General features: G+C 36.4%; 1 protein-coding gene across 1 annotated transcript in view; it reads left to right on the top strand.

Annotated features, from left to right (window-relative positions):
- The window catches only part of ZC3H6 (zinc finger CCCH-type containing 6), an 85,004-nt gene that overhangs the window by 44,293 nt on the left and 13,530 nt on the right, over positions 1–27,181 (top strand). The window contains exons 4-10 of the mRNA XM_036749263.1: positions 928–1,180; positions 2,234–2,367; positions 12,592–12,708; positions 13,132–13,243; positions 14,381–14,490; positions 22,734–22,987; positions 26,259–26,770. Coding sequence (XP_036605158.1) covers positions 928–1,180; positions 2,234–2,367; positions 12,592–12,708; positions 13,132–13,243; positions 14,381–14,490; positions 22,734–22,987; positions 26,259–26,770 — 1,492 coding nt within the window. The remainder of the gene's footprint in view (positions 1–927; positions 1,181–2,233; positions 2,368–12,591; positions 12,709–13,131; positions 13,244–14,380; positions 14,491–22,733; positions 22,988–26,258; positions 26,771–27,181) is intronic.

Raw genomic sequence — 27,181 nt, 5'->3', positions numbered from 1 at the left:
TGTATTTCATTGACTTTAGTCATTGAGACTTGATTCCACTAGTGTTAAACTTTGAAGCCTAACATATCAGCTTTTCCCAAGCTGATAGACTAGCACTTAGTTCAGAAATAGCAAAATTAGCATTGAATATTTTAAATAATCTTAAAGTATCAGTAGACCACCAGAAAGAGCTGTTCATTCCTAGAAAGTTGCTATTTACTGCTTACAAAAGATTAACTTCTTCTAGTAGGCTCAAATACGTGTATTTTATTTTTATAAATAAAATCATTAATACATTTACAGAATATAATCCATTTAAACATAACATTTGTGAATTTCTGTAAAATGAGAGGCTTTTCACATGTTTTCTTCTTGTGCTACTCTGTTCTTTTCTCATTTTCAAAATGCTCATTGTATTATCTCAAAGAAGGAATATGATCCTGTCTATTTTAAATATCCCTGTATATACCATGCAAATGATCAGAGATGAAAAATACATGCTACAACATAAGTAGTCATATATTTTAAAAGTCAAAGACCAGTTGATTGTTTTTTTTTTAACCTGTAGGATATTTTTTGGTAAAATGAGGGGGTTGGTACTTGATGGTCTCTAAGGTCTGTTATAACTTTATAGGCTTTCTGAAAAATGATTATTTCATTTATTCCATTTCTGTCCCCAGCATCTAGCACAGTACTGGCACATGATAGATGCTTAATTGTTGATGACTTATTGATTGGTGTGTTGTATTCTTCTCCATCATGACTTTGTAAGGAACACAGTTTAGTAACTTGGAATTACTTTTGTGTAGTGTGATTGATAAGCAAAAATAAGCAGTACTAGCTAGTACTTATCACCTCTCCTCATAAGAAAGGGGAAACAAATTATTAGGCTGTGCTATATTTAATTAAAAATTAAAGGTGAAAATTTTTATTTTCCTTTTCATATAGCATGGACATTTATCAGGAAACTACATGATATCACAGAAAGGTCAGCATAATAAAAAATCAAAAAATAAAGATTATGACGAGTATAGTAACTACAGCGATGACAACTTTGATAACTACAATCAGGAAACAGAAGAAGATTTTGCTGATCAGCTTAAACAATACAGACAAGCTAAAGAAACCTCAAACCCTGCTTTAGGATCACCATTTCATAAAGAATCAGGGAAAAAACAAGGAATGAAAGGAGTTCAGCCAGGTAAGTATAAAGTTGAAAACAAAATCTGTCAGAAGTACTTTTCGATAACAGAATTAAGGAGACAGGTCTTTGGACTTAATCCAAATATGGACTCCAAGGAGAGAGATATAATGAGACAGTAGTTTGGGTTTTTTTTTTCCAGTTAGGAGGTGGCCTAATATAGTTTTTTAATATAGATAATTAAACTTAGTGCTACTAGCCTGCCTTTTTTTCTTATTATATACTAATAAATCTATGCACATCAATTCTGAATAAGAGAATTATTTTTCTTTTATGTGAATATATTCTTGTTCATTTATGGAACATGAAGTGAGTATCTAATATAAGATTTTAGACCATTAACCCTTGAATGATAGTAGAAAGAGTTTTTTGGTCTGAATCTGAATTTCATTGGTATAAGGAACTCATGGTGAGGAAACTTCCCATATTTATGTAGCTTTACAACTATTCAGAAGCTTACTGTCTTAGAGAGCAGTCTATAAGTAAGAGTTAGCCATAACTGATAAACTCCCCTTTCCTCACTTTTAGAAATTATTCCTCTTCCTTTGTTTTGCTCTGTTCTCTCTTAGCTCTTCCTTCAAAGATCTGCTACTATTTAACAATATCAAGTGAATTTAAATATTAATTTCTGTAAACAGCTTTTTTAAATTAGAAAAAAATGAGGAAGAACTGATTTGCTACTTAAAATTTTTCACTTTTTTTCATGTAACAATAATATAATCCTGAAAAGTTCTGTGTCAGTCAGATTCTTGTAAATACTATTTTAAGTGAACTACAGAACTTATAGTTTCAGGAGAATATTGTAGTTAATCTTATGTAAAGAAAATTATTTTGTGTCATTAGTTACCACCCTCTAATGTAACTGTTCTGTAAATGTGTTTTTACTCATCAGCTTTTCTTGAAGCAAAACACCCTTGTATTGTTTTTGCATATGCCGCAATATAAAAAAAATGGAGAAAGCACTATAAATCACAGATTATTTTGAAGATTCCGCTACTAACAAATGTGTGTACTGTTTTTCTGTCGCATTTCAAATATACAATTTTTTTTTAGTTGAGCAAAGGAGTAAAAGTTTTAGTGTTTGTCGTGGACGTGGTATGCCGAAGAAACTGAAACGCAAAGAGCGTGGCAGAGGAAGAGGCAGTAAAGGACCTAATGCTTTTTCTGGAACAGATGGTTTTCAAGAGGTAATAAAAATATCCATGTAAAACAAAGGAGATGCTGAGTTCTTTCCAAAAGCTCTTCTTAATGCAAAAAGGTATTAACATTTTAAGTTACACAGCAACCCGAAAGACCATAAATAAAATAAAAAGGAAATTATATTTTATTTTAGTTTTGTTTTTATCAGATAAAATATTACGATGGACTTCTAAATTGAAGGAGATATAACACTTCTAAATAAGTGGAATTGAGAGGCAGTATGGCATGATGGATGGAGGCCTGCCCTTGAAAACAAAAATACCCGTGTTCAAGTCCTACCCCTGACATATACTGGCTGTGGGACGCTGGCAGGTCATTGAACTTTTCAGTGCTCTAGGCACTGTAATCCCAGAGGACCTGCTGACTTGCATTGGTATAGGGAATTTCCTTACCTAGGAGTTCCCTATACCAGTAAAGCCACAGGTCTAGTCTTTATCCCTATCCTGTATTTGAAATCAAAACTGTAAAACCCTTTTACCTTGGTTTTTCTTCCCTTCTCAAATAGGATGATTGGGAAAGACATGCTAAAGCCTCTGTGATAGCAGAACTTTGGGGATGAAATCTAAAAGAGAATAAGGAAGTATGGATCCTGTTAGCATCATAATGATGAGCTTCAAGTCCTGAAGTGTAGAAACAAGCCCTTCCAGACACCTCTTAGTCATATTATCTCTTACATCACTTTTTTTTTATTTAAATAGCCAACATTTAATTGTACTGCCAACATTTAATGTTCCTATTTTAACTATTTTTAAACCAATTTTATAGCTGTAAGATGGTGAAGATTTTGGTTTTTTTTTTTTTGATTTGCATTTCTCAGATTGGGTGCGAACATTTTCAGAATAATTTTTAACATTTTATATTTCCCTCAAATTTTTTCTCTTCATATGATTTTCCAGTTATCCATGAGGAATTGTGTATTACTTTTGTAAATTTGTTTCAGTTCCTCACAGATTCTGTATGTTAGAATTTTATCCACTATATTCACCATTTTATTCACTTTATTTACTTCACTGTTTTATTATATTCAGTATTTTCTGCAGTCTCTTTTCTTTTTATTTTCTCAATATATTTTTAGATTTTGGTTTTGAACAGTGAAAAGAATGGCCAAACGTTCTAAGGCATAAGACTAAGGGTTACCATTCCTAAAATAACTATTCTGGCCACATGAAGGCATGGTTAAAACTCTACTTCTGACAGAATCTTTTAGTCACTAGAACAATGTAAAGAATGCTGGATCTGTAGTTAAAAGGCTCAAATTTGATTTGTTCTGCCATTTACTTCCTACATATCTTTGGTCAGGTTAGTTAAACCCTCTGGGTCTCAGTTTCCTTTCCTGTAAGATGAAGAGTTTAAGCTAAATGACCACTAAGTTCCCTTCCAGCTCTAAATCTTCAGTCCTATAAATCCCTGCAGGAGTACAGAACTAAGACATATATTTTGGTCTAAATATATAAGTAGCTTCATACCATAAATATTAATTAGAAAATTCCAGTGTCTTTGTACTCAGAGCAGGAAAGACTAATCTAGATCCTTTTGAATTCCCTGAGTAAAAAGAAAAAAATTTTTTTTAGTTAGAGGGAGTGATAGATAGCATTAGATTTGTTCTAAAAACCATTGATATAAAAGTGTTTGGAAGGTTACTACTATTGGTTTTTTGTTGGTTTTGGCAGTATCTATGTGCGTTTGTCATGGTGCTGCCATCTCCTGGTAGGTCAAGGAACTAAATACAACTTTAAAGCTAGGTAAAGCTAAAGCAAAATTTGAACAAAAGCAAATATGTATTGAGCCCTTATCAACCATATCAACAACTTTATTCATGTTCACATTCTTGTTATAAATTGAACCAGAAGACATAACAATAATCAAGTAAATGGAAATGACTCCCCTTGTAAAGGCAAGTAAAGAAATTGGAAGAGTTGGTTGACCATGCCCAAAGTAAATAAAAAAACATGATTTTTTGGAAAACCTGCTTATCCCATTGCACTGCTTATGATGAGCATAGATAAACAACTGTTAAGGTAATTTAAGGTAATTACAGTGTCATGTGTCAACATCCATTGTAGAAGATGAAGTAAAGAAATTATGTGTGCAATTTGACAAGCTCCTCTGAACCAAGTCACTTTTGTCAATACTTGGTAGCTTCAAGGCATAAGTGAGCACAAGGAATTGCAACAGAAACTTTGTTGGAAGATAACATTCTGGATCAAAGAGTATTAGAGGTCAAAGGATTGTAACCTACTGAAAAGCTTATATATCACTTATATATCATGAATACTTCAACTGTACATCACATATGTGGAACACCAAATGACAGAATAACAAAAGAAATTAACCATATCTTGAGATAAGAAGCAACTGGTTGTAAAAGTAACCATTTCAGAATATCTTTACTAAAGGCATCTTCTAGTTAGAGCAAACTCTATAAAAGTAAATGCCAAATTGGAAGAACATTTAAACATGAGAAGGTACTGTGTATAACAGCAGCTCCAATTCAATCTCTTTATACAAATAATAGACTCAGAAAAATGGAAAGAGGAAAAAGTGGAAAGACATTGTTTCTAATTAGTATTTTCTGAAGTTTTATCTGATGTGAAGCATGAAATAGTTTCTACAAGGAAAGAGCCACAAAAGCCAAAAAATACCTCAGCCCGCAAAAACAGTCTTTTTGCTCAGTAGAGATATGGCAACCAAGGGCATATACCTCATCCCCCAACTCAGATGGTCACCAACAATCTTTTAATTGTCACATCTGATGGCCTCTTCTCAATCTTAATCTTACTAGACCTTTCTGCAGCATGTAACGCTATTGACTACCTTCTAATCTTGGATGGTGTCTCCTCTCTTGGTCTTCATGACACCCTTCTCTCTAGGTTCTTTTCCTATCTATCCGATAACTTTTTTTGTTTGTTTTTTGGTTTTTTGGTTTGTTTTGGGGGAAGGCAGGGCAATTGGGGTTAAGTGACTTGCCCAAGGTCACACAGCTAGTAAGTGTGTCAAGTATCTGAGGCCGGGTTTGAATTCAGGTCCTTCTGACATCAGGGCCGGTGCTCTACTCACTGCGCCACCTAGATGCCCCTATCTGATAACTTCTTAACCCGCTGTATTGGATCATCATCTATCTAAGTAACCCTAACTGTGAGTGTACCCTCAAGGCTCTGTCCTTGGCCCTCTTTTCTTCTCCCTACACTCTCACTGGGTGATATCATCGACTCAGATAGGTTTAATGATCATTTCCATGAAGATAATGCCTAGATCTTTAATATCCAGTGCTTTTTTCTCCTAAACTCTAGTTCTGTGTTACCAACTGCCTATTGAATATTTTAAACTCAGTATGCTAGAGGCATATCAAATTCAACATATCCAAAACTGATTACTCCCTTGTTCCTAAACCTACCTCTCTTCCTAACTTCCCCGTTACTGTCATGATCACTACCATCTAGTCACCCAACCTTAGGGTCATTCTCAGTTCCTTATTCTGACTCCCCTATTCAGACAATTGCTAAATCTTCAATCACTTAAAAACATTTTTAAGCTCTTAATATGTATATTTTCTATCTCTACAACATCTCCCCCACATTTGTCCCCTTCTCTACATCTACATAGTCACTACCCTAATTCAGGCCCTTATTACCCCTTGCCTGTATTATTATTACAGCCTTCTGTTTCATCCCTCTATCTCAAGTCTCATCCCACTTCAACCCATCCTCCACACAGCTGGTAAAATTTTCCTAAAGCACTCAGTTATTAAACAGGTATTAAAAATCTACTATGTGCCAATCACTGTGATAAATGCTGAGGATACAAATAAGGAAAAAAAAGGCAGTCTCTTCCTTCAAGGAGTGTACACTCTAACAAGAGAAGAAAACACATAAAAGGAAACTAAAAAGGGGATTCAATTTGGGAGTATGGGGAGGAAGAAAGTGCACAGTATGGGATGGCCTGGTGGAGTCTAGTCCAAGAAGTGAAAACTCGTGGGAAATGAATAGATGACTAGCCTGGGAGACCTCTTGAAATGGAAGGTTGGGAGTTCTTTGCCTTGCCCTCCAGCCTTCTAGGCTAATCAGAGGGGCAGGAGGTACTGATGAGATATGAGCAGTCCTTGCAAGATGATGTTTCCTGCTGGTGAGGTTTGAGGGGAGGGGGGAAAGGGGACATGATCATGATGGAGTCTAGCTCAAGAGAGTATAGATGGTAGGAAATGAAGAGTTGGCTGGCTGGGGATCCCTTCTTAAATGGAGGTTTGGAAAGAGTTCCTTGCTCTGCCCTGAAGCCCTCCAATCAGAAGGTGCTGATGAGGTCTCACAGGGTGATCAGTTTCCTCTTGATGAGGTCTGACCATATCATGTCTAGGATCAAATATAAACTCTTATTTGACATTTAGTGCTCTTCACAAGCTGATCCCAGCCTTCTTATACTTTACTCCCCTCCCTGTTTTTTGCAGCTAGTCATACTGGTCTCACTGTATTGAGCTGTCCTCACTGGTGATACTTCATCCTATATCTCTGTGCCTTTTCCTTGACTGTGTTTTATGCCTGAAATGTATGTTCTCCCTCCTCACCTCCACCTGTTAGAATCCCTAGTTTTCCCTCAAGATTCGGCTCACCTAGCTGCATTCTGCAGGAGTCTTTTCCTTATCCTCCCAGCTGCTAGTGCTTTCCCTTCCAAGATCACTTTCTATCTGTTTGTATGTATGTGTTGTACATATTTGTATATGCATGTCTCTTTATTAGAATGTAATCTCCTTGAAAGCAGGGACTATTTTATTTTTGTCTTTATATCCCCAGTACTTAGCACAGTGCCTAGCATGTAATAGGTACTCGATAAATGCTTATTGAATGATTGAATAATCTGATTTTCACAACTCCACAGGTATGAATAGAAGATTATAAGCAGTACTGCTTGTAAAAAACACACACACACACAAAAAGTTGTTGAGAAAAAGAGCCCAAAGAGAAGATGATTTGAAATCCAGTTAAGCTAAATTATCCTGAGATCATTTGAAAACGAAACCAGGAAGACAACAAATAGATAGGCAATAGAAGATATCTGCTATTATGTTTGTAGTAATTTAGTCTTACCAATAGCAGTGAAACTACCATATTCTACCACTTCATTAATGACCTCATACATGTACCATCTGAGGAAATAGCAATGGCATTTGAAAAGATGAAGTTGGGAAGAAAAGATAGACCAGACCAAGCACAATGACCAAGAAAATATTCATTCTGGAGGCAACAAAATTTTAAAGACACTCATGGATCAATTCTCAAGATAACTCAAAAAAGAGAACCTTAAAAATGTCAACTTAGAAGACATCAGTAACTAATGATCTACATACCTGCTTTCTCATCTCTATAAAATGAGAGTGGTCTTTGCAAACATTGAGTATCGCCTTGATGAAAACATAAGAAAATGGGCAGGCTTGAAAGGCAGTATTTTGTAGCAGAAAATCAACTGACCGAGAAGTGTAGAAAATAGATGTTCCTGTGTATTTGGGGTGCTGAAGATAACATTTGGTGAGAAAACAAGGGCCTTCCTTAGCAAGGTGCCTCTTGCATATATACATCTGAACTATGTAAGACTTCATGGTGGACAGAACTTGGGAATTAACTTTATTCAGTGATTATCAATAAACATTTAATAAGTGCCTATTATGTGCCAGGCACTGTGCAAAGTATATTAAATATGGATACATATATACATGTTTTGCCCATGTCATGGATGATGTACTATGTAGAGTCATTTCATTAATAACTCATTTATTAAAACATTAAGACTTCAAAAGTACTTTCCTTATGATAATCCTGAAAGATATTTAGGTATTATAACTTTTACAGATGAGGAAATTGAGTTTTAGTGATGTGAGGTGACTTTCCCACGATAACATAAATAACTAATAAGTGTCAGAGCTAAGGCCATATCCTCCAGCTTCAATTCCAAAATTCTATATTACATGGTCTCTCTTTTTTTTTTCTTTTTTTTTTCTAATTTAAATTTATTTATTTAACATATTTAGTTTTCAGCATTGATTTTCACAATAGTTTGAATTACAAATTTTCTCCCCATTTCTACCCTCCCCCCCCACTCCAAGATGGCATATATTCTGGTTGCCCTGTTCCCCAGTCAGCCCTCCCCTCTATCACCCCTCTCCCCTCTCATCCCCTTTTCCCTTCTTCTCTTGTAGGGCAAGATAAATTTCTACACCCCATTGCCTGTGTATCTTATTTTCTAGTTGCATGCAAAAACTTTTTTTTTTTGTTTTTGAACATCTTTTTTTAAAACTTTGAGTTCCAAATTCTCTCCCCTCTTCCCTTCCCACCCACCCTCCCTAAGAAGTCAAGCAATTCAACCTAGGCCACATGTGTATCATTATGTATAACCCTTCCACAATATTCATGTTGTGAAAGACTAACTATATTTTGCTCCTTCCCAACCCATCACCCTTTATTGAATTTTCTCCCTTGACCCTGTCCCCTTTCCAAAGTGTTTGTTTTTGATTACCTCTACCCCCATCTGCCCTCCCCTCCATCACCCCCCCCCTTTTATTTTTTTTTATCTTCCTCCCTCTTCTTTCCTGTGGGGTAAGATACCCAATTGAGTATGCATGGTATTCCCTCCTCAGGCCAAATCTGATGAGAGCAAGGTTCACTCATTCCCCCCTCACCTGTCCTCTCCCGTCCTCCCACAGAATTGCTTCCTCTTGCCACCTCTATGTGAGATAATCCACCCCACTCTATCTCTCCCTATCTCCCTCTCTCAGTATGTTGCTCTCTCATCCCTTAATTTGATTTTATTTCTTGTAGATATCTTCCCTTTATCTTCAACTCACCCTGTGTCTGCTCTCTCTCTTTTATTTATTTATATATATATATATATATATATATAAATATATATATATAAACACACATATACACACATAGATATATACATACATACACATTCACCTATATATACATAAACATATATATATATATATGCATATTCCCTTCAGCTACCCTAATACTGAGGTCTCATGTATCATACACATCATCTTTCCATGTAGGAATGTAAACAAAACAGTTCAACTTTAGTAAGTCCCTTGCAATTTCTGTTTCTTGATTACCTTTTCATGCTTCTCTTGATTCTTGTGTTTGAAAGTCAAATTTTCTATTCAGTTCTGGTTTTTTCACTGAGAAAGCTTGGAAGTCCTCTATTTTATTGAAAATCCATATTTTGCCTTGGAGCATGATACTCAGTTTTGCTGGGTAGGTGATTCTAGGTTTTAATCCTAGCTCCATTGACCTCCGGAATATCGTATTCCAAGCCCTTCGATCTCTTAATGTAGAAGCTGCCAGATCTTGGGTTATTCTGATTGTGTTTCCACAATACTCAAATTGTTTCTTTCTGGCTGCTTGCAATATTTTCTCCTTGATCTGGGAGCTCTGGAATTTGGCAACAATATTCCTTGGAGATTTCTTTTTGGGATCTATTTGAGGAGGCGATTGATGAATTCTTTCAATTTCTATTTTGCCCTATGGCTCTAGAATATCAGGGCAGTTCTCCTTGATAATTTCTTGAAAGATGATATCTAGGGTCTTTTTTTGATCATGGCTTTCAGGTAGTCCAATAATTTTTAAATGATCTCTCCTGGATCTATTTTCCAGGTCAGTGGTTTTTCCAATGAGATATTTCACATTGTCTTCCATTTTTTCATTCCTTTGGTTCTGTTTTATAATATCTTGATTTCTCATAAAGTCACTAGCTTCCACTTGCTCCAATCTAATTTTTAAAGTAGTATTTTCTTCAGTGGTCTTTTGGACCTCCTTTTCCATTTGGCTAATTCTGCCTTTCAAGGCATTCTTCTCCTCATTGGCTTTTTGGAGCTCTTTTGCCATTTGAGTTAGTCTGTTTTTTAAGGTGTTGTTTTCTTCAGTGTATTTTTCAGTATTTTTTGGGGTCTCCTTTAGCAAGTCATTGACTTGTTTTTCATGGTTTTCTCGCATCCTTCTCATTTCTCTTCCCAATTTTTCCTCTACTTCTCTAACTTGCTTTTCCAAATCCTTTTTGAGTTCTTCCATGGCCTGGGACCAGTTCATGTTTTTCTTGGAGGCTTTTGTTGTAGGCTCTATGACTTTGTTGTCTTCTTTAGGCTGTATGTTTTGGTCTTCTTTGTCACCATAGAAAGAATCCAAAGTCTGAGACTGAATCTGGGTGTGCTTTCGCTGCCTGGCCATATTCCCAACCAACTTGACCCTTGAGTTTTTCAGTGGGGTATGACTGCTTGTAGACTAACGAGTTCTATGTTCCACGTTTGGGGGGGAGGTGCCAGCTCTGTCACACCCGCACTTCTCCTTCCCCAAGAACGCCCACCCGGGACTGGGCTTAGATCTTCAGCAGGCCTCCTGCTCTCATCCACCACTTAATTCCTCCCACCAGGTGGGCCTGGGGCCAGAAGCAGCAGCAACTGTAGCTGCCCCACCTCTGCTGCCCCCGGGGCTGGAAGACGAACCACGAACTCCTTCCACTCCCGCAGCTTTTCCCACTAACCTTCTCCGCAGTCTTTGGTGTTTGTGGGTTGAGAAGACTGGCAACTGCCGCAGCTCACCGACACAGGGCGCCAGGGCCCGTTCTGCCTAGCTCCTGGTCTGGTTGATCCCTGCTCAGGCTGGGCTCTGCTCCACTCTGTTCCCAGCTCCCAGCTCCATGTGGGATAGACCTCACCCAGAGACCATCCAGGCTGTCCTGGGCTGGAGCCCTGCTTCCTTCAGCTGTTCTGTGGGTTCTGCCGTTCTAGAATTGGTTCAGAGCCATTTTCTATAGGTTTTTGGAGGGACTCGGCAGGGAGCTCAAGCTGGTCCCTGCTTTCCAGCTGCCATCTTGGCTCCGCCCCCTACTTGGCCTCTCTTAACAAAAATTTTTGCTCCTATTCACAAATAGCATCCTGCTAATTGCATTGATCCCCAAAATGCTACAAAGCTCTCCCCACTGAAATTCAGAATGATGTAATTAGCCTAGCCTTCCATATTGGAGAAATACATAGTGCTTAGATTGATATAAACAAACATTTTATCAGATATGTATATGTGTGTTTATAGTTACATAGATATGATAAGTGCTACGGTTGCATAATGATCTGGAAGAAGGGGTAAAAGTGGCAAATTGAACTGGGTTCAATTTGGAAATGGTTTAGTTCCTTCAGTCTCAAGTTGCTCATTCCCTCATAAATCCTCTTTAACAGCAGTATTTTCTGGGTAGTGCTATGTTACTGTAAGCCACGAAGCAACAGGATCTCATAGCTAAAATTTCTACAACCCAAGTAACTATAGAAATATAGATAGTAAGTATTACTTGGCTTTGAAGTATATTAATGGTGGTGTGCTCAAGAAATAATAATAGCATTTATACAGCACTTCAAGGTTTTCAGAGTGCTTTACAAATATTCTCTCATTTGATTCTTACTACAACCCTTTGAAGCAGGTGCTATTCTACCCTCATTTTATTGATCAAGAAAATTAAATTAGAGGTTGATGGAAGATAGGAGCTATTATTTTGCTTATTTTATAGACGAGGAAACTGAAGCAGACAGGTTCAATTACTTGCTCAGGATCCCCACAGCTAATAAGTATCTGAGGCTAGATTTGAACTCAAGTTTACATGACTACATGTCCAGCATTCCATCTACTATGTCACCTAGCTGCCTCTAGTAGTAGTAGTCAATAAGCATTTATTAAGGTTTTACTATGTGCCAGGTATTGTGTGAAGCACAAAGAAAGTAGACCATGGCATAGTTTTCTCCAAAGATAGTAAGAGAATAAGGAAAAAGAATTACAGTGGTTGAATAGATCTGTTATGCAGGATTCTAAGAAAAACATGAATAAAAATCAAGTGGAATAAGGTATGGAGTAGTTTCAGAATGCATTGGTGGAGAAGGTACCAATACTGATAAGTTCACCAACCCATCAAATTATAAAAGTAGAATTATTTATATTAACTCTATTAAAAATAAATGAATTACAAGACTTCTTTCTCTCTAATTCAGTAAGTGTAGAGTCAGAATTTCCCATGCTGATGATTTTTGTTTCACAATTCATATAAAGTAAAGAATTATTCTAAATATTGAACTCTTGCTGCTTTCTTGAACCATGTAGATAGAAATATTTTTTAAAAAAATAAAAGTTTAGTAACTGTCACCATATCATTTGTAGTTTTAAATGGAATTTTTTTTATTATAGGATGGTAAACCTATGAAAAAATGGGTAAATATGAGTCAAGAGTTCATTAACCAGCATACAGTGGAACATAAAGGAAAACAGATTTGTAAATACTTCCTTGAGGGGAGATGTATTAAGGTAAATATTTCATTTAAAAGTACTTATATTTCTGTTTAAATTTCTACATAATTGTTACATTTTTAATGTATCATTTTTTTTCCTAGTCTATACTCTTTCATTTTATTTTAAGAAATGTTTTTTTAAGGAAATTTTTAGTAGCTACTGTTGTTGCAGTAAAACTAATTAACCTTTTACAATGCTAAACCTTATATGAAAATGCTATATGCTGACATTCATATATATAGATTGCAAAAAGTAGCAGTAAGGCAGTTTATGAAATTCAGCTTTGTAAATTAGCTGCCACCTATTCTTTTTTGAGGTTTTAATTAATTTTTTGTACTATGAGTAACTCTGATTATTGGAACATTATTGAGATTTTATTATACTGAAATAATCAAAGTACCCAATTTTCAAAATTATTTTTCTTTCTCTTGCATACAGGGAGACCAATGTAAATTTGATCATGATGCAGAGTTGGAGAAAAAAAAGGAAATCTGCAAGTTTTATATACAGGGATATTGCACCAAAGGGGAGAATTGCATTTATATGCATAATATCCTTTGCTGAAAAGAGAAAACTAAAAGATTAAGGATAGAGTGGGAGTTGGGGGGGATGGCAGGGAGGGAGAAAGCAACAGCCTTTTTTAAAATATAGTAATTGAATATAACTAACAATGGTTTTATTCTAAGTTTGGGAAGGATATACTATATAAAACCAATTTTATCAGTCTTTCTATTTAATTGAATGCTTTGAATTTCATAAATATCATTGATTAGAGAAAAGAAGGAGGTCTTTTAGAGAAAAATCTAATAAAGACTTTTCACCTCTGAATCTCGGATCCAAATAAATCTTTTCTATTTAGCATGGTCAAGCTAAAGTTTTTGTGGAAGCTTTGTGTTTGTACCAGGAAAAGTTGGCCTAATTTTTGTTGAATAACTTACCCCTTTAGTTTTTCCATAAATTATAGGGATTTATTGAAAGCTTACTTTCCACATGTAAGAAAGTCTTATGTTATTACCAAAAATAACATTTTTGCTTCTAACCTGTGTTAAGTTTTAAAAAGGTATTTTTCTAGTCATGCCAGAATAAAATGGATGTTAGGAAAAAAAACTATTAGAAATCATGTTTTATAAGTTTTTTTTTTATATTAATGACTTAGAAAGTAACTTCATGAAATACTATATTCATAAATATTGCATTTGTATATATAAATATGTAGTTATGAATCATGGGTAGCCAACAAAAGCTCACAGAAATGTGGTTTCTAACACTTTATTTTAGAAATATATAAACATCCTGAAATTTAAGTTAAATATATTATCTAGATAAAAATGTGTATTTAATCGTCTTTCCCAAAAAATACTTAAACTGAGGAAGGTTTAAGATGTAAGGTTCAAATTCTGTTTTTACTATTTAATTATCTGTGTGACCTTGGCCAAATCAGTTAACTTCTTGTTCTCAGACTCCTTAAATATTAAACAATGAAATAATAATACCTTTCCTCCCAACCTGGTTGTTAGGAGGATCAAATAAGAAAAAAATACATAAATATTTCAAAACAGTACCCAGATAGATATGTGGTATTATAATTTCAGAAAAATCAATGCAAAGGAATAAGAAGTCTTCTTCAGTCAATGAAATGGTCTTAAAATACTGTAGTAAGACTTCTCTTCCTTAATACTATTTTTACATGAATTTCCTTGCAAATTTTATCACACGGGAGCAAAATGTTACCAAGGAGATAAGTGCAAATTTTCCCATGCACCTCTCACTAAAGAAACAAAAGAACTTCTGGACAAAGTAAGTAGTATGTATATACTGTAATTCTTGGTATATTACCCTAAATTGATTTGACTGATATTCTTACTTTTTTAGCTGCATATTTTTTTATAAAGAAAGTGATTTATCAGTCAAATAAGCACTTATTAAGAAGCTACATTCTGTACAGAGAAATTAACAAATGTTGGCAACACAAAATTATAGTTTTAATTATGGGGGAAAATTTTTTTGCCTAAGACTGTAATTTGTGTATTTTATTTATCTCATTAAAATGAATTCACCTGTGTGTACTTTTTTCTTGTCCAGTTCACATTATCTACTAATAATTTGACCCTTATTCATGCGGATTATCTTTTGGTTCTTGATGCACTCTCTATTATAAACCTAGAAGTATCCATTCTAGACCTTCTTCTTAAAACATTCCCACTAACCCTGCTGCCCTCATCCCCAGCAGACTGCTTCCTATTTGTTGAGCTTCCTCAAACCTTTATGTAGCTTCACCTTTCCTTTTATTTAATTTCTGAGCAAGAAGCAGCCCTCCTCCTTGCCAAGATCATCTTCTGTAACTTGGCTTGGCCCTTACTCCTATCCCTTCTCATCGACATTGGAAGCTGTCATATATCATTTCCTCCTTTTTCATTTTCACTCTCTTATTTACTGACTCCTTCCGTGTTTCCTGAAACACGCCCCAGTGTTTCTCAACTTTAAAAAAAACTTTCATTTTACCCTACCATCCCCTCAAGGCTATCATCTTAAATTTCTTTTCTCTTTCACTGCCATATTATTTTATGATCTCTCAGTTGTCAGATCTAGTGGCCTTTTCTCAATTCTCATTCTCCTTGACCTCTCTGCAGCCTTTGGCACTGTTGATCACTCTCTCCTCCTTGACATCTTTTCACCTTAGGTTTTCAGAACACCACTTTCTCCTGATTCTTTTTCTTTTTTTTTTTTTAATTTTTTTTTAAAATTTATTTAATATATTTAGTTTTCAGCATTGATTTTCACAAGTTTGAATTACAAATTTTCTCCCCATTTCTACCTTCCCGCCCACTCCAAGATGGCATATATTCTGGTTGCCCCGTTCCCCAGTCAGCCCTCCCTTCTGTCACCCCACTCCCCTCCCATCCCCTTTTCCCTTCTTCTCTTGTAGGGCAAGATAAATTTCTATGCCCCATTGCCTGTGTAACTTATTTCCTAGTTGCATGCAAAAACTTTTTTTTTTGTTGTTTTTGAACGTCTGTTTTTAAAACTTTGAGTTCCAAATTCTCTCCGCTCTTCCCTTCCCGCCCACCCTCCCTAAGAAGGAAAGCAATTCAACATAGGCCACATGTGTATCATTATGTAAAACCCTTCCACAATACTCATGTTGTGAAAGACTAACTATATTTTGCTCCTTCCTAACCTATCCTGCTTTATCCAGTTTTCTCCCTTGACCCTGTCCCTTTTCAAAAGTATTTTTTTTTTATTACCTCCTACCCCTATCTGCCCTCCCTTCTATCATCCCCCCTTTTTTATCTTCTTCCTCCTTCTTTCCTGTGGGGTAAGATACCCAATTGAGTGTGCATGGTATTCCCTCCTCAGGTCAAATCTGATGAGAGCAAGATTCACTCATTCCCCCTCCCTTGCCACCTCTTCCCTTCCTACAGAACCACTTTTTCTTGCCACTTTTATGTGAGATAATTTACCCCATTCTATCTCTCTCTTTCTCCCTCTCTCAGTATATTCCTCTCTCATCCCTTAGTTTCATTTTATTTTTTTAGATATCATCCCTTCATATTCAACTCATCCTGTGCCCTCTCTCTCTCTGTATATATATACACATACATATATGCATACATACATACATACATACACACACACACACACACACATATATATATGCATATTCCTTTCAGCTACCCTGATACTGAGGTCTCATGAATCTTCCCCTGTAGGAATGCAAACAAAACAGTTCAACTTTAGTAAGTCCCTTGTGATTTCTCTTTCTTGATTACCTTTTCATGCTTCTGTTGATTCTTGTGTTTGAAAGTCAGATTTTCTATTCAGCTCTGGTCTTTTCACTGAGAAAGCTTGAAAGTCCTCTATTTTATTGAAAATCCATATTTTGCCTTGGAGCATGATACTCAGTTTTGCTGGGTAGGTGATTCTTGGTTTTAATCCTAGCTCCATTGACCTCCAGAATATCATATTCCAAGCCCTTTGATCCCTTAATGTAGAAGCTGATAGATCTTGTATTATTCTGATTGTGTTTCCACAATACTCAAATGGTTTCTTTCTGGCTGCTTGCAGTATTTTCTCCTTGATCTGGGAGCTCTGGAATTTGGCGACAATGTTCCTAGGAGTTTTCTTTTTGGGATATTTTTGAGGAGGCGATCGTTAGATTCTTTCAATTTCTATTTTACCCTCTGGGTCTAGAATATCAGGGCAGTTCTCCTTGATAATTTCTTGAAAGATGATGTCTATGCTCTTTTTTTGATTATGGCTTTCAGGTAGTCCAATAATTTTTAAATGATCTCTCCTGGATCTATTTTCCAGGTCAGTGGTTTTTCCAGTGAGATATTTCACATTGTCTTCCACTTTTTCATTCCTTTGGTTCTGTTTTATAATATCTTGATTTCTCATCAAGTCACTAGCTTCCACTTGCGCCAATCTCATTTTTAAGGTAGTATTTTCTTCAGTGGTCTTTTGGACCTCTTTTTCCATTTGGCTAATTCTGCCTTTCAAGGCATTCTTCTCCTCATTGGCTTTTTGGAGCTCTTTTGCCATTTGAGTTAGTCTAGTTTTTAAAGTGTTATTTTCTTCTGTATTTTTTGGGGTCTCCTTTAGCAAGTCATTGACTTGTTTTTCATGGTTTTCTTGCATCACTCTCATTTCTCCTCCTAATTTTTCCTCTACTTCTCTAACTTGCTTTTCCAACTCCTTTTTGAGCTCTTCCATGGCCTGAGATGAGTTCATGTTTTTCTTGGAGGCTTTTGATGTAGGCTTTTTGACTTTGTTGACTTCTTCTGGCTGTATGTTTTGATCTTTTTTTGTCACCAAAGAACGATTCCAAGTCTGAGTCTGAATCTGAGAGCATTTTTGCTGCCTGGCCATGTTCCTGGCCAACTTTCTTGACCCTTGAGTTTTTCGTCGGGGCATGACTGCTTGTAGAGTAGAGAGTACTTTGTCCCAAGCTTGAGGGGATGCGCCTATTTCTATACAGCCAGCTCTGCCACACCAGCACTCCTCCTCCCCCAAGAACCACCAACCTGGACTTGACTCAGATCTTCAGCAGGCTCTGCACTCCTGCTCTGATCTGCCACTTAATTCCTCCCACCAGGTGGGCATGGGGCCAGAAACAACTGCAGCTGTAGTTCTGTAGCTGCACCTCCTCTGCTGCCCCTGGGGGCAGTGGCTGAAGTGTGAACTCCTTTCACTCTGTCCCCCGCAGCTTTTCCCCCTAACCTTCTCTGTTGTCTTTGGTGTTTGTGGGTTGAGAAGTCTGGTAACTGCCACAGCTCACTGATTCAGGGCGCTAGGACCTGCTCCGCCTGGTTCTCGTGTCTGGTTGGTCCTGTCACCGCCCATGCTGGGCTTCACTCCCCTCTGCTCCCAGCTCTGTGAGCAATAGACCTCACTCAATGACCATCCTGATTGTCCTGGGCTGGATCCCTGCTTCCCTCTGCTATTTTGTGGGTTCTGCAGTTCTCGAATTTGTTCAGAGCCATTTTTATAGGTTTTTGGAGGGACCTGGTGGGGAGCTCACGCAAGTCCTTGCTTTCCAGCTGCCATCTTGGCTCCGCCCCCTCCCGATTTTTTTTCTATCTATCTGATTCCTTCCTTGCAGTCTGCTTTGATAGATCCTCATTTAAGTCATATTCTCTAACCATAGGTGTCCCACAAGGTTAAGCCCTGGGCCCTCTTCTTCTTTCCCTCTGTACAACTTCACTTGATGATCTCATTAGCTTCCATGTCTTTAAGTACCCTCTCTATGCTGATGATTCTCAAATCTACCTATTCTGCCCCAACCTCTCTGCTGACTTCCAATCTCATACTTTTAACTATTTCTCAGACATCTCAAACTGGGTGTTCAGTTAGATATCTTAAGCTGAATGTGTCCAAAACCAAATTCATTATCTTTCTCCCTAAGCCCTCCCTCCCCCCTACCTTCTCTATTACTGTATGCTTTCAGGCTCACAACCTAGGTGTCATTCTGGATTCCTCACTATCTCTCACTGCTGATATCCAAGCTGTTTCCAAACCCTGTCAATTTGACCTTTGCAGCATCTCTCAAATATGCCCCTTTCTCTCCTCTGACTTTGCCACTACTCTAGTGCACACTCTAATCACCTCAAGCCTAGACTATTACAATACCTGCTGGTGGTCTGCCTGCTTCAAGTCTCTCACCACTCCCGTTCACCCTCCTATTCAGCCACCAAAGTGATTTTCCCAAAAACACAGGTCTGACCACATCACCCCTCTCCTCAATAAATTCCAACGGCTCCCTGTTGCCTCCAGGATCAAGCACACAGCCCTCTGCTTGGCATTCAAAGTCCTTTGTAACCTATCCCCATCCTACCTTTCCAGTTCTTCTTATACCTCACTCCTCACCATGTACTCTTCGATCCAGTGACTCTGACCTCCTGGTTATTGTGTCGACAAGATACTCCATCTCTTAGCTCTAAGCATTTTCTCTGGTTGTCTCCCAAGTCTAGAATGCCTTCCCTGCTCTTCTCTGCCTGTCTTCCCTGACTTCCTTTAAGTCCTAGCTAAAATCCTGTCCTCTCCAGGAACTTTCCCAACCCCTCTTAATTCTAGTGCTTTCTCTCTGTTAATAATTCCCTATTTATTCTATATGTAGCTTTACATATTTTTCTTTACATTTGTGTGTGTGTGTTTGTATATATTTCTTTGCTTGTTGTCCCCCCCATTAGATTGTGAGCTACCCCATTGAATCAAGGTCAGAGACTATCTTTTGCCCCCCAAAATCCCCCTAAACTGGCCTGTACTCCTTTCCCTCCATATGACCTCTTGCTTAATGATTTCACACACTCCCATAGGTTATCGTCTCTCTACACAAATGATTTCCAGATTTCTATTTCCAACTCTGATCTCTTTCCTGAGTTCCAAATGTTTATCGTAGGACATTTTCTCTTGAATTTCCCTTTGGCATTTAAAACTCAACATTTCTGAAACAGAACTTGTCATCTTCCTTCCCATAAATCCACCCCACCTTCCAACTTTTCTTTTGAAGGTCGACATCCTCCTGGTCATCTAGTTTCATTCTGATAGAGTCATTCTAGATTCTTCCCTCTTCCTCAACTCTTCATATTTAGTCAGTTATCATATCCTATTTATTTTACTACCACTACTCTCATGTCAGTTAATTCATTGTAATTCAACCCTCCTTATTTGGCACAGATATCTCCTTCTCTTCATTTATGTGGCTATAATCCTTGTTCAGGCCCTTATCACATCAAGCCCTATCACATCATGACTATTTTAAAGCCTCCTAATTGGTCTACCTGATTTCAGTCTCTAATTCATCATCCACAAAGTTGCCAGAATAATTTTTCCAAGGCACAGGTTTGACCGTGTCATCAGCCTTTATTCAAAAAATCTCCAGTGACTTCTGACTGCCTTTAGGATAAAATGACAAATTCTTCATCCAAGATTTTAAGGCTCCCTATAATCTGACCCCAGCCTCCCTTTCCATTCTTATTTGACATTATCACTTTCCTTCATGTACATTCTAGCCAAACCAGACTGCCATTTCTCTGAACTTGACCTTCTTCCTTCTCTCTTTGTACTTTTGCATAGATTGTTCTTCTCTCTGAAATATACTCCCTCCTTATCTCTTGTCTTTCAGAAACATTCAGTTCCTTTAATGATTGAGCTAGTTAAGCACAGTTTAGGTGTCACTTCTCCATGAAGTATTTTCTCATTTCCTAGTTGTGTTATTTCATTTGTTAAATAATTTTGTATTTATTTGTCTATGTACATGTCATATTCCCGCAGTAGAATGTAACTTCCATAAGATCAAGGACTCTCTTTTTTGTCATTATATTCCCAGAATGCCTTGCACAGAATAGGTATTTAATGAATATTTGTTTAATTGAATTTAATTTGGTCCAAATTGGATTGAGTTTATTATGCTTTTGTTGATAGTTTGACAAAAACTCTAAAAATTGTTCTAAGAATATTTTTATAAATTAAAAATTGTTTCCCTTCCCCAGGAAAATTCTTTAAGAGAGGAAGAAACTATTGGAAATTTTCAGTTCTTCACTGAATTTCATAATTTTGAACAGATTGTATATCTTGAGATATGATGTGTCATTATAGTCATCAACCCTTTGGTGTTTTCAAAATTAATAATTCATTCTGGATACATGATTTCAAGAATTACCATCATTATTACTAGTTTTGTGACAATGAGCCTTAATTTCTTATCTGCAAAATGAAAGTAATAAAATATCCACTACTGTTTCATTGGTTAAGGGGAAACATTTATATAAGTGTGCGTCATTACCATCATCATGGCTCAGAGTTCCATTGCATTATGCATGTGTTAGATAGTTAATGAAAAAGACCTGACATTTTTAGGTAATTAAAATAGACAGGAATGATTCAATAAATATTTGACATATCAATTCTGACAATATGTGTTAAGTTCCTCCTACTATGAAGAAGGTATTGCACTAGGTCCTGGGGATATATTGATAGGTATGGCATAAGCCCTGCTCTCAAATTACTTATAATCCAATGGTATAAAAAGCTAGTACACAAATAAATGTAATACCATGGCAAGCAACATAAATACAAAGTCCATGCAAAATACTATAAGAAATTTGAGATTTGGAAGGTCAGCAAAGGCTTCAAGGAGCAAGTAGAATCTGAGCTGAATCTTGAAGGAAGGGAAAGACTTTAAAAAATGGGGGTAGAAAGTATAATACAAAGCCATGGAGACAGGAGAAGGAAGAATATGAATGGGAGAGGTCAGAGTAATCTTAACTGGTTGGCATGTAAAAGATATAAAGTTTGGCAATATGAACTAAGACTGGATTAGGTAGTCTTGAACTGGATTGTGAATGGTGTTAGATTCTAATATCACGAGTTTATACTTTATAAATTAGTAGTGAGCCATTGAAAGTTTTTAGTAGAGATGCATCAAAATTAGGCATCAATGTGGAGGATGGATTGTAGAAAGGATAGAATGGAGGCAGGAAAACTAGTTAAGAGACTATCACAATATAAGAAAGAAGAAATAGGCACCCAAATAAGGGTGGTTGTTGTGGGAGTAGAAATGAAAGGCCAAATACAAGAGAAATTGAAGGAGGATTGGTAAAACTTAGCAACTGTTTTGATGTGTGGAGAGGGAGGATGAGGGAGAAGAAAGAGCCAAAGACAGTTCTAAGATTATGAGATTGGGAAAGTGAAGGCATTGTTGCCAGAAATAGGAAAACTAGAGAGAGGACCATGTTTAGGGAGGAAGATAATGAGTTATGTTTTAGACATTTTATTTGAAGTATAAATGGGACATAGAGAAGTATACAGTAGGAGTTAAACATATGGTTTTGGCCCTCTGGGGAGAATTTAAGAAGTGAAAATATAGATTTGGGAGTCATCTGCATGAAGGTAATCATTAAATCCATGGGGGATAATAATAGAGAGAAAAGAGGACCAAAGACCATAAATACCTTAAGGAAGACCCCTGTTTTAAAGAGTGAGAGGAGGGTGAGGATCCAGCAAAAGAGGCAAAAAGTATTGGTTAAAAATGCAAATTAGCCATAAGAGTACAGCATCAAGGAAGCCAAGAGAAGGGAAGGCAATCAAGGTAATGGCATGGTCCACAGAGTTACATGATGCTGAGTTCAAAAAAGATAACAGATAAAAAGATGATAGGGAATTTAGTGACCTTGACAGAGTTCACCAGAGTAGTAAAGATTGAAAGTAAATTACAAGGGATTGAGTCAATGGTAGAAACAGCAAGTAGTATTCTTTACAGGAGTTTGATAGAAAAGAGAGCTGATAGCTTAAGGGGAAACTGGAGGAAATTAAGGAAAGGTTTTTTGTTTTTGTTTACGATAATGAAGCTGTCTGAACATATTTGTAGACTGAGGGGAAGGACTCAGGAGAGAGGGAGTGGAGCAATATAAGATGATAATATATTTAGTACGAATAATACAACATTAGGAATTGTTCAGAGGTCAAATAATTCCCTCATCAGGAGTTTGTTTTTATGATAGATTCAGTTGCACAAAAGTGATGATGTAATTTTCTTTTAGGTCCTGAATACTGAAGAAGAACCACAGAATGAAGATGAAAGAGAGTTAGAAGAACTTAGAAGGCGTGGCATTGCTCCTCTTCCTAAACCGCCTCCGGGAGTTGGCCTTTTACCAACCCCGCCAGAGCATTTTTCATTTTCAGAATCAGAAGATAATTTTCAAGGAGATCTTTCTGATGAATTTAAGAAAATTCCTTCTCTCTTTGAAATAGTTGTAAAACCTACTGTGGATTTAGCACACAAAATTGGGAAGAAGTAAGTCAGAATTCTAATCATAGCAAAATATTGTGCTTTCAAACAAAGGTCCGATTCTCATGTAAAATGAAACCACCTTCTCTGCTCTCCACATGATCCTTATACCTAATAGTTCACTAAACGAACAAATGTTAAGTTGTTAGTTTTATTTTCTTCATTTTAACGAATAATTTTGTCCTTTTGATTTCAGCCTTTATTTTGTTTTGTCTAGTCCTCCCTATAATGTTTTTTCCCATGATTTTTATGCAGCAGTGCTAGCTTGGAAGATACCAGACATTTTAACATGGAGATGAAAGCTCTTTTTCATGAAATTATAAATGTGTCTTTCCAAGGTCTGGCAATATGAAGGGTAGCTAATGATACCATCTTTTACCTTTCCTCCAACCTTCCCCATTTCAAGGCATCATCTAACAGTCTAGCAACTTGCCAAAATCTGAATCGTTTCTGGCACCATCATTTACACTTCTCCAGTACAGTACTAGTAAAGCGTTTGTGGCAGCTCTTAGAAGTTACACTGCTAAAAAACTATACTGAGACTTCTCTCTAAGAATTACAATTTTTTAACTACTGCTTCAGAGTGCTGAACTTGGAGTCAAAGGACTTAGATTCATATTTCAGCTCTGCCAATTACTTGTATAAACTTAAGACTGCTAATCTCTCTGAGCCACAGTTTCTTCAGTTACAAAATGGTAATACTGATATTTTGGCTACCTACCTACTGACATTATGGGATTTAAAACTGAAAGAGACCTTAAAGATCATCTGAGTCCAACATCTTGATTTTACAAATGAGATCTCTGGGGCCCAGAAAGGCTATGACTCTGCCAGGGACAAACAGGTAGTAAGTAGTAGGTCCAAGATTTGAACCCAAGTCCTCAGATTCTTACAGAATTGTAAGGAAAGTGCTTTGTAAAGTGTTGCCTAATCGTGAATAATTTTTGTCATCATCATCTAATAAGCAATCTTCTTCCATGGTATTATTAAGATATTTCTAAGCTTCAGTAGCCTCAAAATAGCCATTGAGGCTAGTGCTTAAATTTCTGCGTGTGGCAAGAAGCCTTTATTTGGCTATTATCAGGATTAGGGAGAGGGTCAACCATCAGATTTTCCAAATTTCCTGCATTAGTGATATTTTTAAAAGATCATAAATAACTTCCTTCTCCTTTTGGAACTGTTTTTGTAAGTTTAACATTTTCAGCTGTTAGCTACCTTTGATCTTATATGCCCTAATAATTGGCTCTGTGGCATTCAGAAATTACTAAATGCTCCCATTTCCTCTTCTCCAGACTGCTTCTGAAGAAATAGAAGGAAGATTAAGCAGCAGTGGATTCCAAAGTACCATAACATTGCTGTTCTTTTGGTCCAAAACATGTGACTACTTAAACCAATAGATAGCAATTATTATAACTGAACATATCAAAGATACTTACAACTACTATGTAAAGCTTGCCCTATATACTGTTAGTCCATCCAGATTAATTCAAGTAATGCCAGGATGATAGGTTCGATGTTGGTACTGTGAACAGTCAGTGAAATTTCCTATTCAGTGGCCCAAATGATAGATAGTAAATAATAAGCTGATGAATAACTATAGAGCTGTTCATTATCAGGAGATAACCCCTAAAAGGCTTAAAAAAGATGCATTAGTTAAGAGGTGAACAAGTGTATTAGGATAGGACTAATTCTAATGTGTATTTTCCCTTACAGTATATATGATTCTTACAGACTGAAAGAAAGAGAAAACCCCCAAAAGTTAATTAGGTGGCATCCAGTTATTACAGCACTAATAACAATCTCTCACAAGACACTTTGAGTCTTACAGAACATTTTATATGTATTTCATATAATCCACCTAATGTCAGTATTGCTGTGTCCACCTTACTGATTAAGCAGCTGAAGTTGAAAGAAGTTAAACCATTTTCCAAAAATCACATACTAAGTAGATAACCTAAGACTTAGTTAAACTCTAACTCCAAATCCAGTGCTTTTTCTGCAACACCAAAGTGCCTTCCCCAAAGGATTATGAATTATTTAAACTGTATATGTTCCTAGCACTTATCAAAGTGCTCTGCACAGTGGGTGCTAATAAATTTTAAATTAAATTGAAGAAATTTACCAGTTTTACACATTATAAAAAATATCTCTAACATTTCCATTTTTGAAACATCTCTGAAGGTTGGATAGTGTGCTTAATTAGCCTGACAGATGTTTGACTAAAAGGAATTTCTAAATGTTAAATATCCCAAAGTATCTTAAAGAAAGTATAGAACCAACTTGAAACATCCTCAGCTTTGGCATTTATTTTGAGACATTTAATCTTGGTGAAGAAGCAATGAAACTAAGAATTTTAGTCTTTTTATACTAATTGTGATTACATTTTTAGAATAGTTCTCTGTGTATTAAGTTTGACTGTATGTTTCTACTGTGTGTCAGTGAAAATGACCTCTATCACCACTGCTAGATTTTTTTGTAGGGAGAGAACAATAATAAGGAGGACTTAAAAAATGTTACAGTGTATTATAGTGGATATAATACTACATTTGGAATTACGAAAACTGACACTTAAATTGCAGTGTTGACAGTCATGTGAACATAGGCAGGTCACTTAATCTCTCAAAGTACATTTTCTGCTCTGTAAAAATGAGAATACCTAAGTCTATTGAGGCTTAAATAGAAAAATATATATAAGGCAATTTGTAGACTTTCTAGTCTTACATAAGTGTAGTTATAATAAACATCATAGTTCCTTTCTTCAGAATATATTTATCACATATGGGTAAATAAGGAAGAGGGTTTTTTTTTTCATTTTACAAACACAAGAGACAAAATTTATGCTAAGTTAGCAATGAGAATTTGTTTTAGACTCCATTGTCCACTGGGGCAAATATTAAGAAAATAAGTGCTATAATTTCTATCCTATGATATGTACTGTGATACATAATGATGGTATATTATAATACAAACTAGGAAAAATGGCTTTTGAAAATGTCTAGAATTTTCATATGTCTATTCTATAGCTAGATCAAGAAGAATTTCCAATGAAGTAACAGGTTGTCAATAGGAACTGAGGAAGCAATGGAAATAAGAAAAGCAACACAAAAAAATCATGTAAATGTTAAGCAAAATTAATACTTTAAAAAAACTATATAGGTAATACTTACTGTTTCTATCTTTGGTAGACAGTGCTTTTGAATATTCATTTAGGTATTTACACTTTTTTTCCTCAAGATCTAAGTTAGGAAAAACATTAAAATATTTTTTCTTTTTACAGGCCACCAGCATTTTATAACAGTGCCTCACCACCAGGACCACAGTTTCAGGGAAACAACCCACATCCTCAGAATATGTACAATTCAGGGTCAAGTCCAGGTCCTGGTCCTAACATGTCTCAGGGACACAATGGTCCGGCAATGCACCCAGGTTCCCCTGGACACCACCAGTGTACAGGTCCTCCTGGCCCAACAATGCCACATAGCCCACCATTGCAACCTGGTCCACCTGGATTTTTAGGGCCTCATAATCAAGCTGGAGGACCCATTCACCCAGGTCCACCTTTAACACCACCTGGTATGAGTGGTTCCTATAACTCTATGGGAGTCCAGGGACATATGATGAACATTGCTATGGAAAATCACTGTTCTTCAGGTCCATCTTACCAGCAAGGTCCCAGTGACATGCAGCTCAATGCCAACTACGAGTCCCTACAAAACCCAGCTGAATTCTATGATAATTACTATTCACATCAAGCTGTACATAATTTTCAGACAGCCAGTAACTCTGGTGGTAAGTTTATCTTTGAAATTCTATGTTTAGTTCCTTGTTTATCATTTCAAGACATTTTTTTATGTGTGGTATTTGTTGAATAATAAATAAATTGTACTCTTAGGAGCAATTATAGATGGAAATACATAGTAAAAGTATGTTTTTCATAAATTCAATTAGATGGTTTAGTGGCAGTGTGGCAGAGTACTCTTACATAGATTTAGGGGGTAAAAATCAAGATCTTTATTACTTACTTTCAGCAGTGACTTAGCTATTAAAATAGGAGGTCTTGTCAACCAAGTAGTTAGCAGAACAATAGAACAGTACAAACATGGCACATCTTACTTCTTCCACATATTTTATACAGTTGCACCAGAAAAAGAAAAATTATTTTAAAGTATATTTGTGCAGTTTGTAAATACTTGGGAATTA

The sequence above is a fragment of the Trichosurus vulpecula genome, chromosome 3 (genome assembly GCF_011100635.1).
Source record: "Trichosurus vulpecula isolate mTriVul1 chromosome 3, mTriVul1.pri, whole genome shotgun sequence".
In the NCBI taxonomy this organism is placed as follows: Eukaryota; Metazoa; Chordata; class Mammalia; order Diprotodontia; family Phalangeridae; genus Trichosurus; species Trichosurus vulpecula.
This window is presented reverse-complemented; position numbering and strand designations above follow the sequence as displayed.